The 16,684-nt window shown below is 35.1% G+C and overlaps 1 protein-coding gene across 1 annotated transcript in view; it reads right to left on the bottom strand.

The window, feature by feature from the left end:
- ADGRV1 (adhesion G protein-coupled receptor V1) overlaps nucleotides 1-16,684 on the bottom strand; it is a 255,005-nt gene that overhangs the window by 203,445 nt on the left and 34,876 nt on the right. The window contains exons 21-33 of the mRNA XM_058825861.1: nucleotides 15,637-16,010; nucleotides 13,492-13,668; nucleotides 11,766-11,946; nucleotides 10,943-11,145; nucleotides 10,147-10,276; nucleotides 8,649-8,729; nucleotides 7,275-7,414; nucleotides 6,247-6,856; nucleotides 5,095-5,310; nucleotides 3,742-3,957; nucleotides 2,656-2,900; nucleotides 2,276-2,457; nucleotides 715-1,520 (exon numbers count right to left, since the gene is read on the bottom strand). Of these exons, the coding sequence (XP_058681844.1) occupies nucleotides 715-1,520; nucleotides 2,276-2,457; nucleotides 2,656-2,900; nucleotides 3,742-3,957; nucleotides 5,095-5,310; nucleotides 6,247-6,856; nucleotides 7,275-7,414; nucleotides 8,649-8,729; nucleotides 10,147-10,276; nucleotides 10,943-11,145; nucleotides 11,766-11,946; nucleotides 13,492-13,668; nucleotides 15,637-16,010 (3,561 nt within the window). The remainder of the gene's footprint in view (nucleotides 1-714; nucleotides 1,521-2,275; nucleotides 2,458-2,655; nucleotides 2,901-3,741; nucleotides 3,958-5,094; nucleotides 5,311-6,246; nucleotides 6,857-7,274; nucleotides 7,415-8,648; nucleotides 8,730-10,146; nucleotides 10,277-10,942; nucleotides 11,146-11,765; nucleotides 11,947-13,491; nucleotides 13,669-15,636; nucleotides 16,011-16,684) is intronic.

Here is a 16,684-nt window from a genome sequence, read left to right as displayed (position 1 = left end):
TCCTAATGGTCATTGTATGTGCATAACCTATACTAATAATTATATCAGTTTGCCACATGCATATATTTTTTTGTTATATTGCCTTTCAAAGTACTTTGAAAATAGTTTTGAGTAAACTTATAACACTAATATAATTACAAGCCAGTTTCCAAATTCCTCCTGGCAACCCTTCATTTGAATTCAGATGATCTAGCTTGCTAAATGAACACTAGAATCTTTACTACACTCCCATAAATTGCTTTCAAAGCAACTGTTCAATCTTCTCAGACTTCGAAAATATAAAATACATCCATCATGTTGCACAGTGCTTAAATAATGCCTGCCACAGACTTTTCTTCTTTGCAGTTTTTTACCTATCCCGTTATGTTATGAAATCAATACAGTCTCAGAATCTAAATATATATATATATATCAATCATTAAAAATTAGTACTGTATTAACTAAAGATTAACAAAAGATCACTTAGGCCTTTTCCCATTTTCATTATCTTTGATACAACAACTATTTCAGCAATATTATTCCTTATTTATTTAGTAAAAATGTTATCTTTATAAAGTACACTGCAGTATTTCTTTAAAAAATACTCAAATATTTATACTTTTCATCCTTATTTATTTATTTATTTACTTCAGTCTTTGTGGTCTTTGTGCGTGTGTTTGTTTTGTGTTTTCTTTAGTTTTAGACAAGAGAAGTTAGTGCTAAACCTTGCCTCACCTTCAGCAAACACCAAACTCTCACCAACACCCACAAAATCCAAGTTTGGGGTAGCAGTTCCACCAACAACACGCCATTCCACTGCCACCTGTCCCAGGCTGCCTTCTGTCCTGTGTATCATTAGCTGCACGTTGGCCTGAGGGCGTTCTTCTACTTCAATATACTTCTCTGTTGCATTGGGACTTACACTGTAGATCTTAAATACTCCAAAGGCATCCCCATTCATCATTATGGTAACTGTGGAAGTATTTGGCTGTCCAATAGTTGGTTGATTTTTTAAGCTGGCTGAGATATTCAATAGCTCAACTTTCAACAGGGATATAGTGAATGTTTCATCCAGCTCTGGCAGGCTGTCAGGGAGTATGGTAACTGTGAGATTTGCAAACTCTTCCCCTTCCTGCATGATGGCCCACTGTCTTGTGACGGGTTCGTAGTCACTACCAGCAATGGCTTGTGTGCTGAACAGAATGGATGTACTGCTGATGTTTTTCTTGTAGGTCCATAATCCTGACATGTTAGTTAATGGCCTGATCTCTGTTGTCAGCCAGAGGCAGAGAGGAATCTCAGAGGCACTGGAAAATGTAAAGGCTGAACATGCTTGTTCTTTTAGGCACTGAGCTGCACAAGCATACAGTGGGTCACTTGCTGCTGATACATTCACTCTGGTCTTGGATGGCTGGTCAGGAATACCTTGTACAGGAGACTCGTAATAGTCCAGTATATCCACACCTTGCTCAATGGCAAGAGCTACAATGTCAGTCTCAGAAGTGCTGTAAAATATTTGCAGCTGACCAAACCTTCCTCCACTAAAAGACATTAAAATAAGAATGTTATGTTAGCTGGTGAAGCATGTCTAATATTCTGTATGTTACTGGGTTAAGAATAAAAATGAACAAAATTAACTAACACCTTCTGAATTGCTAAAAAGTTACCAAGTGCCAATTAAAGTGATTTCCCTTGAAGCTAGTACCAGAATAACTGACCAGTTGGGTTTTTGGAGAGCAAGTTTGATTGTCATAGCTTGAGTAGCAGTCTGTTAAGCATGCATGTTTGTAAACATTTCTTTCTAGGAGCTAATTTAGTCTTCCTAGGACTATCAAGGAAGAAAAAGCCTTTGCTGTGTAGCATTGTTATCATTCCTCTGAGGTGTCCTCAGGATACCACATTTCAGGTGCAAAACCTGTTCTGCTTTTCACTTTATCTTCCATCACACAATATCTGATACACTTTGTCCTCCAGTTCACATCACAGAAACAGGTTGGTTTGCAGCTTAAAATGGCTTGACAATTTAACAGGCAAAATAAAACATCAAGTTTACACTACAAACATTTACTACATTTGTACTTTATGTACATTTCTAACAAGAAGACATCTAGTTCAAAATTAATGTATATGAAAAGACAGAGAGCTGGCAGATCAAGAAATTGATGCAAATACCTATACAAGGGCATGACATTTAAAATTATTGCCAAAAAATACTCAACAAAAAACAAACCAAACCAAACAAACAACAAAACAACAAAAAATAGATTTAAAATCATATTATATTTATAATACAGACCTTCTCCTGACTGATATATTTGCAAGTAAACTTCTTTCTAGTGGCTCCTGAATTCGATATGAGGATTGATGAAAGAAAACTGTACCATAAGGATTATCATTGGCAGGTATAACAATATTTGCTGTGCCATCTAACCCGATAGCACCACCGCTGGAGGCCTGAGTTAATTCTACATGGACAATCTCAAAAGGAAAAAAAAAAAGAAAAACAAATAATGCAGCTAAATAATTTTTGCCACTTCTAAAAATAATCACAAGCAAAATAAAATCTGAACTTTTTGCAGCTTCCTGAGACAACATTTCTTGTTTTGATGGGCACACATCTCTTATACAAGTTAAAACTCTAACACTGTTCAAGAGAGATATAACTGCTCTACTTACTTCTTCTACTTCTGGAACATCATCAGCCAGGATTTCCAACAGCAACATCTTAATGGCTTCCCCAGGGGCAAAAGTTATATTACCCATGGCAACTTGCAAGTCATCATCAGCAGGATGTCCATTAATGGTAGCAGCCCACTGAACAGTAACATTACCCAGTGTCCCAGCATTGCGGATTATTGGCAGATTTATGGTTACTGATCCAAATTCAGGCTCCTCCACAATGAATTCGGTATTCTGAAAAACTGACATACACCATAGGGGGATGTAGTGCATTAACACTAAAATTGAAAGTAAATATATTTCAATTCCTGAAATACAGAGTTTTACTTTATTTGCTTGCATTTAGTTGTACAGGCAAACCCCTTTTAATCATGTTTAAACCTAAAAGCAAACTTTCAGTACTCATATTTTCATCTGCAGAGAAAATTAGCATGAAAATTAAGCCCTCAACCAAAAAGTCTATTCCAATACACCCATTGTTTGAGGCTAAACATGAACTGTTTCTAAGGTCTTGGAATATAATTTCATAATTCCCAGCAAAGGAACTGCTTACCAGATCTCATGTCACTTATTGAAGAAATAAATTAAAACTATGTAACATGGAATATGTTAAGTAGAAAACACAGAATCACAGATTGGGTCAGGTTGGAAAGGACCACTGTAGATAATTTAAATCAAGCTCCCTGCTCAAGCAGGGTCATCCCAGACCACACACCACAGGAGTGTGTCCAGACAGTTCTTGGATGTTTCCACTGAGGGAGACTCCACAACATCTCAGGGCAACCTGTTCCAGTGCACCATCACCAGCACAGTAAAGGTCTTCCTCATATTCAGGTGAACTTCCTGGGCATCAGTTTCTGCCTCTTGTCTCTTGTTCTACAGCTTGGTGCCACCAACCAGAGCCTCCAAGAGGCTCAAACCTTTTGTTATATTAAAGCCCCACTACTCCTTTATTACATGTTTTAATTCAGTTCATCTTATCTTTTCCTTTACTTTCCACACCCACACTTCCGATTCTGAATGTTTTTATTCAGTTAACAAGTAGCAGCTCCCCCAGAAAAAAGAAAATATGTATTCCTTTACCAAAGGATCCAAATGGGTCATCAGAAGCCTCAATAGTAATGACTGCCCTCGTCAAAGATCCAAGCAAGGCTCCTCCTGTTGTTTGGTTCAGCAGCTGAACATAAAATGACTCCTCAAGTTCAGGATTGATATCATTAATTATATAAATTGGCACAGCTTTACTTGTTTCCCCTTCTAGTAAGACAACATCTGATGAAGCTATACTGTAGTCCTCACCTAGATTTGAGAAAGATAAAACCCAAAACAATAAAACCAAGATAATATCAATGTTTTATTGTTCGGTACTATCAGTAATACCCATATTCTCGTTGTTTATACATCCATATCTTTTTTTTTTATTTTTTTATTTCCTGTTGACGTTCAGATGTCTAGAGGAAGCAAAATGAAACCTGGTTTGATCAAAACAGAGTTTGAACTGTTAGACCAAGACGTAGTTACAAAAGGTCCATCATTGTCCGCTGTTTACAGCAGACAAGGTCACACTACTAAGATGCTTCTATCTTTGATTTTTAATTGCTGTCCAGCTTTCCAAGAGATAAAAGTGAAAACAGAAGCACCTTGTAAAAGTAGATTTCAATAAAGGGCACATTTTATGTGTCAACTTCAGTTTAGGTAAATTTGTCTCAACTGTCTAGAGGAACATCTGTGATACATTAGATCACAGCTTTGCTTCAGAAACTAATTGAAAGCATGATATAAATCTAGCTACACATTTAACTTATAACACTCTGTTACATAAAAATGAAATTAAAAGTTCTCAGAGCATGTACCACACACATATTCAATTTGGACATAGCTGAAATACAGTGCACTCAACTTGTAAATGTCTAAGTGATCCTGAAGACTTCATAATTTTTCTCCTTTCTTAATGTACCTTCCCTACAGCAGGGACCAACTGGAGAAGTTTATGTTCCATTTTCAGAAGTACAAGACTCCTTGGGTTTTGATAGATTTTTCCCTGTTTTTTTTACAGCTGAGTCCCCAGCTCTCATTGCCTCTCCAATAAGCTCAACTAAGCAATACACAATGGGTCTAAGTATGTACATGGGACTCAATTGTTTTTACATATACTACTATAGTATTTGAGGGAGTGGGGGGGGGGCCCAAAGGGCGTTTAAGTGGTGGTGTGCTACTAAGTAAACAAATAACACAATTATTTCCCTTATTTCATTTTTAGATTCTCCAGTGATAATGACTAAACTTTCCCCTAGGTCTTAGGTTCATATTTGCTAAGCACAGTCAATGCCTTACTACCTTTTATTTCTTTCGTGTTACCTAATAGAACATTCATTACACACTTGTTTGTTTTAGCTTTAACACAGGCTGCATAGTTCTGCTATTCTGTGTTCTTACCAGCTGTTGCAGTTATTGGCATAGCTTTAAATTTCACAGAAACATCTGAAAATATTCCCCCAGTTCTGGTCACATTAATGATTGGTCCAACATAATTTTCAGCAACTCTCACAGCTGAAGCTGAAAGCTGAAGTGTTCCAAAAGCATCATCATTGGCATTGATAATCACATGAGCTATTGTCTCACCCACTGAGCCAAGTCGGGGAGAATTTATAACTGAAATATAAAGAAAACTTAGTTAGGGGTAGGTACCCATAATAGATACCCCTAATAGAAATGCTTACTATTCATGGGTATAGAATTCATAGACATACACGTGTGTTTAGTTGTCTCTACTTTCCAAGAAAATTATTTTTTTTTCAATTAGACAAAGCATAACTACAAATCATATCAAAATACATGTGTTTAAATTACATTCTGGCAGAAAATCTGAACAATCTACTATGCTGTGAAGCATACAAGCCATAATTTGTTTGAAAAGATGAGGTACTGTGAATTTATTTATTTACTTATTTATCTATCCATAAGACTAACAGTAAGATCAATACAGTTCAGAGCAATTTCAGTTTTACTCTTGATATGATGAAATATAAGTGAAGATTTCAACTCCAAGTGAAATTACATTTGAAGCTACCTCTTATTGTGGGCAAGGGCAGCAATTAAACATGCCAAGAATCTCTGAAGCACAAATCAGGCTGTAATGACCTGAATTTATCTGAATGAGAAATAAAGTAAAGACTGTCAACACTAAGAAAGCAGCATGTCACTAATTCTACATCACTTTTTTTTTTTTATAAGACTTTTTGTATTTTAATAAGAGAAACTAGATTAGTTTTTTCCTACTACTGAACTTCCAGAAATAATGCTAAATGACCATATATTAGTGCACAAACAAATACTGTAACATATTTGGCCTGAAAGACCTCAGATAAGACAGTGCAAAAGGGATAAAGAAATACTTGTGCTTTTCCAATAAAACAGTGTGCCAAAGGAAGTAAATGCCAACACGTACAAGCCAGGTATCTAAGAGATATATTAACTATACAGAGTTTGGCAGAGGTAAAGAGTTCTTCATTTATCTTGCTGCATTTTCTCCTGTTACATATGAATTACCTTTATAGCTATATTGTGGGTTGTATGTAAGACACTTACTTGGCCGATCCTGAACTTTCTTGATCAAAACAACACTGCTTAGCTCCACAAAAACAGATTCTGATCTCTCAGGATCATCATCATCCAAAATAGGCAAGGATATTGTGGCCTCACTTTCATTGGTTGCAAAGATCACATAACCTGTAATGGGTGTATAGTCTTTTCCCTCTATTGCTCTGACAACATTCGGTGGAAGAAAGGGCAACTTTTCTTCATCACCAATAGTTCTGTATTTCACCATTACTGTACCAAGGAGACCAGCACATCTTATAACTGTCAGAGAGATATTCTTTGCTTCTTCCTCAACTTTAATTGGTCTGTTTCGCTCAGAAAAGATGAAGACTCCATATGGATCATCATTTGCTAAAATAGTTAATGTTGCATTAGTATGATATCCAAGACGACCAAGGGAGACATTGGTGATCAAAACTGAAAACATCTTATCCAATTCAGGAACATCATCAGGAGAAATCTGTAATGTAATATTTGCTCTCACTTGGCCAACATCAAATGTTACATTCCCATTTGTAGAGATCAGGTCATTGGTAAAATCACAGATTATCATCCAATGTAATGTCACCTGAGATAAGGCCCCATGACTTCTCACAACCTAAGAAAAACATATAAAGATGTGCATATTTTTGTTCTATGAGAAAGAAAACATAGAAGTGTGAAATGCAATTAAGCAAGCACAATAACGTGATGAATTAAAAATATGTCTATGTTTTAAAAACACACAATTTTTATTATCTTAGCTCTGCAGAACTTATATTATCAACACTTATTTTAAGACAGTAGCCCCTTGATTCTAAGTAAGTAGATTTTAAGTTTTTGATATTATTATTATTATTATTTTAGTTTCCAGCTGAGTAATTATACATTAACAAATGCTGCATGACTGGAAAAACAAATGTTCATGACAAAGTTGTTATAAAGCCCATAGACTAATGACAACAGCATCAGAGAACACCAGAAAAAACAGACAAGAAGAGTGCAATGCAGCAACATGAGACTCAAAGCTTTCCTACCTGCAGCACAACCTTGCTATCTCCATCTTCAGGCTCAGTTCCATTCACTGAAAGGGACTCAGCACTGAACTCAAACACACCATGAGCATCATCAGAAGCCTCAATAGTCACAAGGATGTGGGATGCAATTCCCAAGCTAGCTGTCAAATGCAAGTTCCAAAAAAAGGTTATTTTTATCTCTCATATTTTCTTACATAAAAGAAAATAGCTAAAGAAATATGCTACAAACATACATAAAAGAGTATGAAGTATCTGTACTATTTGTCTTTGTTTTGATTTTTTTAAATTCATGGTAACTCCCTGTGTGGAAAAGGAACTGACTTTCAATAAGGCTGTCCTCTCAGCCCTTCTATGGAACTACACAACAAGAAAAAAGTATTATTTTAAGGGAGGAACCAAAACAAAATTACAGGTTTAAGAATGAAAATGAAGCAGCATTTAGGACACTGATGAGATATATGGTAAACCACAGTATAAGTGGAAAGACAAGATGAAAGCAGGTCTCATCCTAACATAAGCTGAATGAAAGACAAAAAAATAACTAAAAAACCCCACCAAGTCAAGTAAATCATACTTTTAAAGATATTGTCATAGGTGACATAACTTGCTGCTCTGAGAGTAAAAGAGCCTGGCACTTAAGGAAACTGTTTCTGGAAACAAGTAAAAAGGGAAACAGAATGCCAAAGAAAACAACAACAACAACAAAAAAATACTCTAGTGGCATATGGGTGCTCATATAATATTTTTATGTCTGCAGGTTTTAATTTGAAGTCCTATATGCATAGGGTTTTCCCATATATTCTATGTATTTCTTTATTTGGTATTTTTTTCAATATTAAATTATCATGTTTTCTGCATATCATGACATAAATAGAAACATGAAGTAATGAAAGAGGAAAAAAAGGAAAATAAACTATTTCATTAAAAAATCTAACACAATTTTCCTTTAAGAGTATTTTTGCCATAAAGGGATCAAAATGATACATAGAATGTATCAAAACATACAATCAGGGAGTTTTAAAACTGCTTTCAATTTAAAAAGTGCCTTTGCTTTTTTCTCCCAGGAAAATTTGACAATGTTCAGACAAAGATAATTTTGTAAACTTTAATTCTGCAATTATTATATTGTGTTTATCAACAATATAGTTTTGATTATATGAGAACCTGTTGTTCGCTGCTTTACCTTAAACACTGACTGTTACTGAAATTACACCTAGATAAAAATGGAAAATAATTTTTTATTTAAAATTATGCTAAATTTAAGTTAATAATCTGTAACTGCATATAAAGAAAGCTGCATCAAGGATAGTGATTTATTATTTCATTTATATTACAATTATAAATGAAATATAGGATTAATCAAAAAAAGCTTACCATGTTGAGGGACAGTTGAAAGGAAGAAATCCATGTTTCCATCACCACTACCACTTCCATCATTTCTAAAAAGCTCAGCAACTTTAAGATGACAGACATACAGATATATACACATATATACATTTATAAATAAAGGGAAAGCAGAAAGTAATTTAAACATTTCTGGACGACACAAAAAGACAGAGATGTACTCTATGAAAGTGTCAATTTTCAAAATGAAAGTATACAGAATGTCTGCTAAAAGCCAGAAAAAATATTGAATATGCTACCTCTTGTTAAATTTATTGCATTGGAAACAGCAAAATGAAGTCAGAAGGAAAGAAAACACATGCAACTTTCTTTTATGTTTTTCTATTCCTTTCCTTCTGTGTTCCCTCTTTCTCAATTCAAATGGAGAAATTAGAAATGGGGCAGGGGGAAGAGGGAATCAGTGGCTAGACCCTGTCAAACTCTTTTATTCTAATATTTTCTCACAAATCAAAAACTTGTATCAGAAAGTTGAAAAAAATTGGCAGCTTTACTGATGGAGCCTTTGCCCTAAGTATTGGAAAGCTCAAAAAGATTAGGTTCAGAAGGTATCTGCCTCTAGTAAATTACCAGTCAGCTCTAAGTTTTATTAACAAAAAAATTCAAAGAGAAAAGTTTGTTTAACTGAAACAACTACTTGACCAAAAAACCCACAAGCATGAAAACTCAGAAACCTTTATCAAATGAATCCTAGCATAGCACCATAGTGTCACACTGCATCACAGACATTCATGCTAATATGATCTAACTTTCCAGAAGGCATCACACTTGCAATTCTGAACTGCGTAGAAAAATTATATCAGTTAAAAAGGAACTTTATGGCTCTCAATATTTTGAATTACTTCTTTTCCTCCAACCAGGAGGAACCTCTCTTTAAAACATTTTGCAATGGAAACAGATTCTGTAAGGCAAGAATTATTTTACATGTCCGGAGCACTGCCTTTTGCCCACAGTTATGTCTCAGCTACAGCAGGACTTACACTAGCTTCTAGCTAATTCTCCAACTCAGCTAAACTCCCACATCTCAAAACCCACAGTTTTCTAACGGTATAATCCATTTTAATCAGTTATGAGACAGTTGATTGCAATTTTTCCAATTTCCTTCAAGTGGTAGATAAAAAGCATACCTTTGGCTGTTAAACCTTAAATACTGACTTCTTAAAAAAAAAGAAAAAAATCAAGCTTTTTTTGTTTACATTATTTTAATTCTCTCTGCCAACTATGGAATTATGTAATTTAAAAAGCAGCAATTCTCTTTGAATGTATGGTAGTAATATACTTTCTTTGAGATCTGGTCATTTACTGCAATGATTAACAAAACATCTGAAGGACAGTTTTTTCCTAAAAAGAATTGCTGCTGTCTGGAGGGTGTGTCTTTGGAAATAACATGGAAGTAGTTCACAAGATTATATTTTAGGGCATGAATAAAGATTATGAAAATATAACCAGTGGATTGATGTATGCGCCTTACCTCCTCCCTCTGGGTTCAACAGCTCCACTTTAAAAGTTTTTTCTAGTTCAGGAATAGAATTGTCAGTGATGTTAACAGTAATGTACTTGTATCTTTCTCCAGGCTGAAATTCCATTGAGCCCCAAACAGCCTGAAATATGACAGGTCTTCACAGTTTTGTTCAAGTTTAGTGTTTTCATCCAAATGAAAAAAGAAATACAACCTCAATTCTTTTTGTCTTTATCAAAACATCTACTTTTCTTTAACTTAAAAAAATCTGCTGAGTCTTTGTTATAAGAAATAGTAATCTAAATTCACTGAATTGTGGGCATCTTCATTTATCTACATTTTTCTGCACAAACAGCAGTCAGACAAGCAAACAGATACTTCTAAGCTATGTTGCTGAATATGCACAATTCCTAGTATGTACAAATATAATTTTCACCTGCATATGCACCTGTATGGTCATATAAAGTCTGATATACTTAAAAACAATAGGAAACATCCATTGACAATTTTCTTAAGGATATCAAAATCAAACCCAGAGGCTTTTCCTAGAAAACACAACATGCTGCACAGAAAGGAGGCAAAAGGCACAGAATGATTTATATTTTTAATATAAAAAAGTTATAGTGGGTACTATGTATCTATCTATCACAACACCACAAGAAAAAAAACTGTTTCTGTGAAAAAAATCACAGCTTAGCTAGTGAAAAGAATCCCAGCTCAGCTAAAATTCTCAAGCCAATGGCTACTTCCAGGACAAATAGCTTTAATTAAATTATAAAATAATTACACACCCTGGCAATGGCCATACCTGATAATCTTTAGGACTGAAAGCTGTAAGTGGCACTGTCCTGTATTCCATAAGAACTGTTCCAAGAAGCCCTTGTGCACGAACTACCAATAATCTGATGTGTCCAACTTCTTCTTTAACAGTGATATGGGGCACAGAAGAGGCTGGCAGAATCATTTCATCACTGGGCTGAGGAGGTGGCCCCACCGAGAACTGCAGTAGACCTGAAAGACAAAAATTATTACTTATATGGCTTTTCATACAAAATTCAAATTATGATAAAAAAATAACAAAAATATTTATCAAATGTGTATTTAATTTTTATCAAATTAAAAAAATATTAATATGCCTTTAGGACTCAATCATGCTATTTCCAGAATGTGCTATGTACCATTCTCTCTTTCACTGATATTCGTGTTAGTCTTAACAAAACCGTACCACAAGAATGACTTCAACTCTTCCCAAAAGAACCCAAATATCATAATATTGGGTACTTATTGGTATATTAATAGGCATGATTAAATGACTCATTTAGTCATCTCTGATACAAATTCTCATTTCATAAAAACTGGCATAAAATCAACAACATGCAATTTGGTTTCCTTGCAAAAGGGGATGATCATATATTTGGTCCAAGCAGCTTTAATGCCCCTTTTATTGTATTCTCAAGAGTAAGTAATCTGACATTCATTTTTGTATAAAAATTATGAATTCATCCCAAGTTAGATAAAGTGTAATACTTGACATTGCTTCCTCATCTATTGAGGTTAGGCAAATTTTTACCTCTTGAGCTAGAAGCATACATAAATCTGCAATAAGACTGTATCATCTTCAACATTGTTACCATATGGGTGGTCACTGGCTTTAATGCTGATATCAGTAGTTTCCTTTTCTGGATCTATACTTGCTCCACTGGTAGGAGTTGAACCTAGTTTTCCATCTCCAGACACTGCAGAGACTAATGTCACACGGAAATATTCATTTAGCTCCGGAATGTCATCATCAATAACATGCAAATTTAAGACCTAGAGAAGGACCAAATCATGAAGAAATCAAACTGTGCAACATACATCCCTTAAGAATTTTATGACCCTTTAAACAATTAAGTTTTTAGTGAATCAGCTGTATTTGCAGTGGGTTCATAAATAATGTAGAGAACATTTTTGCCCTCCATGTAATTTAACATTATGATAAGTTTAGAATACCAATTCCGAAAACATCTTTACCAAGCTGTTAGAGACATTATAGTGATTAATCTAATTTAGAGAGCAAGTGAGGTGAGCTTTTAATGCCACCTGACACTTGAGGTTACAGACCATAATATCATGTAACACAATCTGCTCTGCATAGTCTAATATATTAATCTCAGACAATTCCATCTTTCTGTATATTGTGATAAGATTTGAAAAGTATATAGGAGAAGAAGTTACGTAGCTGATCATATTTAGAGCCATGGGAATGAGTAGTTTAAAAATGCAAATGGAAATTCTCTTAAGATTTTTCACCTGATGAGCAACTGCTCCCAGTTTGTTTCTTAGGCCTATGACCATTAGGTCCTCTGTATGTAGACAGTATATTGGACCACACAGCAATGGAGCAAGAGGGTTCACCAGATTTTTTCTGTCACTTTATAAAATACGTCTGCCTCATCCATGCTGCCAGACTTGAAAAGCTTGGCAAATTTAACTTTAAATGACTGTATGCAATGCAGTAATGAATTTCGTTAGATAATTAAAGCTGGATAAGCTGCCAAGAGCACACAATTTTCCAAAATCAGAAGTTTTTGCCCAGCTGTAATCAGTTACATTGTTTAACTGGGATCAGATCCACAGTTCTGAGTCAGTGGGGTCTTTCCAAATTATGTCAGTAGGTTTCCCTCAGTCCCGCCTGATTTCAGCAGAATGATAGAAGTGAAATTAAAGACAGTATTTTCTACTATTAATCGACCCTTTCTATTTAACAAACACTAATAGAAAACATATAAAATTCCTACAGTATTGTGGTCACACAATTTCTTCAAATAAATGTGAAAATCCCATGCTGTGGGTTGGGGTCAAATTCACAGAAACAGATTAATCAAAACAGACTGAATGTGGCTAACAGTTGCATGATATTTTATTACAGCAGTGAAGTTGACTGCTGTCTATATAACTGTCATGGAGATAAAACTGATCTCCAAAACTCAGATCAAAACCTGATCATATTTGAATTTCAAAAGTCACTGGATCCATTATTTAAACACTGGACTATCTATACTTGAAGTATATGTATACATATATCTAATATATATACATATACATAAACATATCTTGTGTGCATTAAATGTTCAATTATGCATTTAAGCATTCATCCATGCACAGTAACGGCTGAAGTGAGATGCACACAAATATATAGGTGTCTATCCTACCACTCATTAGGTGTCAAAGATGTAGAAACCCCTGCAAAATGTAATAAAAGCCATGTAAAGGAAAGACTCCTTATTATGAAAACCAGTCAAGCATCCTCAGAAGGTGTTTTCCAGCAGGCTTGCAAAGGACAGGATGAATAGTTAATAGGAAGGTAGGGTTTACCTCTGATCTCTGCCAAGGAAGGAATGTGATAGTGCCACTGCTGTTAGAAAAATCGCTAACAGAGTAATTAATGCCCCTGGAATCAACCTGTGAGATAATGTAATTTATATACACATAGTCTAGGGCTCCCCTTGTACGCTCCACGACACAGGATATAGTGGAACCCTCATCAGCCACCTGGAAGAAAGCAAGAAATTGACATATTTGTTATGATTAAAGTAAATCAATGGAATAAATATAAAAGGTTAATTTCTCTAATGCTGTTCAAATGTTCAGTTATTTTTTATTGCTGTCGTGTTACTTTCAGCACTTTTGGAGTGATAGAAAGCTGAAACTGATCTTGATGGTGCTCAGAACAACCTTAATGGAAATTGCAAGAGCTTCTAGCATCTCCCTGAGGTCCGCTAGTAACTGTACCCTGTTGTTTCTTTTGGACATAAAAACATGAAATGTTTATATCAAAAGAAAAAGACTATACTGTTTTATAGTAATGTCAATTATTTTCATTTTAATTTAAAAAAATATTTGGATTCCTTCTTTCCCTGACTAAAAAAACTATGGAAAACAAAATAGATACATTTGAATTAAATGGTATTATTATTATTCAGGAAAAAGTGAAAAACTCTGTGATACAGTACTCTGCAATTCTGTCTTCACAAAGAACATGCCTTCAGCAGTAACAATTGCACACATTTGGAACACATCAGGTGTTGATACTGGCCAAGTATAATAAAAAAAACATGACCCTAAAACTAAAATAGAAAATAATTTAGTTTGAAAATTATCAGAATGACTAAAGCTATCCTAAGCATTAGATAAATTTCGGAGTTGCTGCATAACACCATGCAGATACTGAATGTGCTTTCACTGCTTAACAGACAGATATGGACATAAGGAAATTAAAGTACTGATGAAACAATGCTCTAAGATAAAGGCGAACCAATTAACATGCCACATAAATTTTTAATTTTGCTTCATGGTTGGTTGCTGATCTGTGGCATCACAGAATTATCAGTGGCATTTGAAACTGAAGGAATCTATTATGGTAGCAGATGCTAGGCACCTGGAAAGCGAACTGAACTGAACTGAAAACTAGCATCAGTCAGGCAAGATGGTTGCCTTCAAACACATCATAAGGACTTCAGTTAGGAAGGATGTACTTAAGAGGTCCTAAGAATTTCCAAAGCAATGGAAAGCATTATGATTTTTTTTTTCCAAAATAATCTAATAATCACATAGATGGATATCGTATCTTTCTCCCTCATAATGATTAAAAAACTAACCATTAACTATGTATATTTCAATGCTCTCAAAAAAGATTCAAGTTTGTATACTCCATATATGGTGGCTACCACCATAGAAAATTTAATGTTTAAAAACAGCAACTTCCAGCCCGTATCAAGTGAATTCATATCAAATATGATGATGATAATGATGGTGATTTTATTATAAGGAAGGGAGAGACTGGAACAGAACCCAGGAGGAACAAGTGCTGCACAGTACGATCGCTCACCACTTGCTGACCAATACCCAGCCCATTTCCAAACAATGACCAACTGCCTTCCAGGTAACTCCTCCAGTTTGTACCCTGGACATGACATTCTATGGTATGGAATGTTCTTTTGGCCAGTTCAGGTCAGCTGTCCTGGACATGCTCCTTGCCAGTTTCTTGTGCAGCTGCTCACTAGCAGAGCATGACACATTCAAAAGTCTTTGATTTAGGTGAAGCCCTACTTTGCAACAGAAAAACCACCCTTGTGATAGTATTATTCTCATGCCGAATCCAAAACACAGAACTGTACCGGATACTAAGAAGAAAATGAACACTCTCCAAGACAACATGGGGCTACAGTCTCAGAAGTTATAAAAGTACAGGTAAAAATCTGCTCTAGGAAATTTTAAGACTTAGTTTTCAGTTTATGTAATAAAATAAATTTTCTTAATAAATATAATAGAAAAATGATATTGCAGGTGCCAGTGTGACTGAGGCTGCATAAACAAAACTTACACAATTCCAAGTTCTAAAAAACTTAGCTTAGCTAAAAAAAATAAAAACGTGGAATCAAGGCCCTTCAAAGGGGGACCTTACCATTAGTCTGATTGTGTCTAAAATTTGTCCTGTAGCTTTCCTTATGAGCATCTTACCTCAGGAATACATGCTCCAGTGAAGCCAAATAAACCATTAGCATTATCACTTTTCTGTATTCTTAATCTTGCTGTTGTGTTTTCTTGTGAAATTCGAGCTCCACCACACACAGAAATGAGCTTTAGGATGAATAACTCCTCTCCTTCTTCCTCTTTGTCATCCTTTGCAGACACAATGAATGATTTATTAGTTTCTCCTTGCTGATACTCCAAATACCCAGAGACAGGGTGTATGTCACTCTTTGCAGGAGTTGCATGAAGTTCATAGATCTCTGCTTCTGTCAATTTCCTCTCGTAAAGCCTTACATCCTGCATGAAACCTGTGTACCTGCTGTTGCCATTAATTCCTGCTCCAATTCTCACTATTCCTGGACCTGAGAAGAAAATTAGAATTATTTCTCCTGTTATTGATGTTTTTTTCGGGCTTTTTTTCAAAATAGATAATATATGTAATTATTAAAAAAATCTATGGTAAATTGTTTACTGTCCCTGGGTTAGTAATCATACTGATCTTGAAATGTAGACTGGGAGGCTCCTGAAGTCTCATCTTAGCTACAGATCAAAATAATTACAGGTCAAATAATTCCTTCCTAGACAGTTCATGTTTTTCATCCTACTAATCCTATGTGCACATCATCTCTTATCTTAATGAATCTTGGAAACTTCTCTCTTTCCATTAAAAATTTTCAGAGCCCAGCTGCAGCCTGTCTCACTTTTGTTTTTCCAAACACTTGCTTTACCCACTTTGTATCTTTGTATATGTAATGTGTCCTCTGCTAGGACAGTGAATCCAATCTGATGATCAGAGTATTAGCCACACCAGACACGCTTGGAATACTTACTTACTTACTACAGTGTACTGGAAGAGGGGCATAAGAAATGTAGAAATGTAGACCAAGTTCCAAGTACTTTTTACAACTGCTTTAACATTTCTTTCTCTCCAAACAATTATCCTATTCAGCCAGTCGGAGGACGACAGTTCCTTTTTTCACAAAAATACTAAGCTGGTATCTCATTCCTACCGCTCTAAAACATATAGAAAAATCTC

The sequence above is a fragment of the Poecile atricapillus genome, chromosome Z, assembly GCF_030490865.1.
Source record: "Poecile atricapillus isolate bPoeAtr1 chromosome Z, bPoeAtr1.hap1, whole genome shotgun sequence".
Lineage (NCBI taxonomy): Eukaryota > Metazoa > Chordata > Aves > Passeriformes > Paridae > Poecile > Poecile atricapillus.
This window is presented reverse-complemented; position numbering and strand designations above follow the sequence as displayed.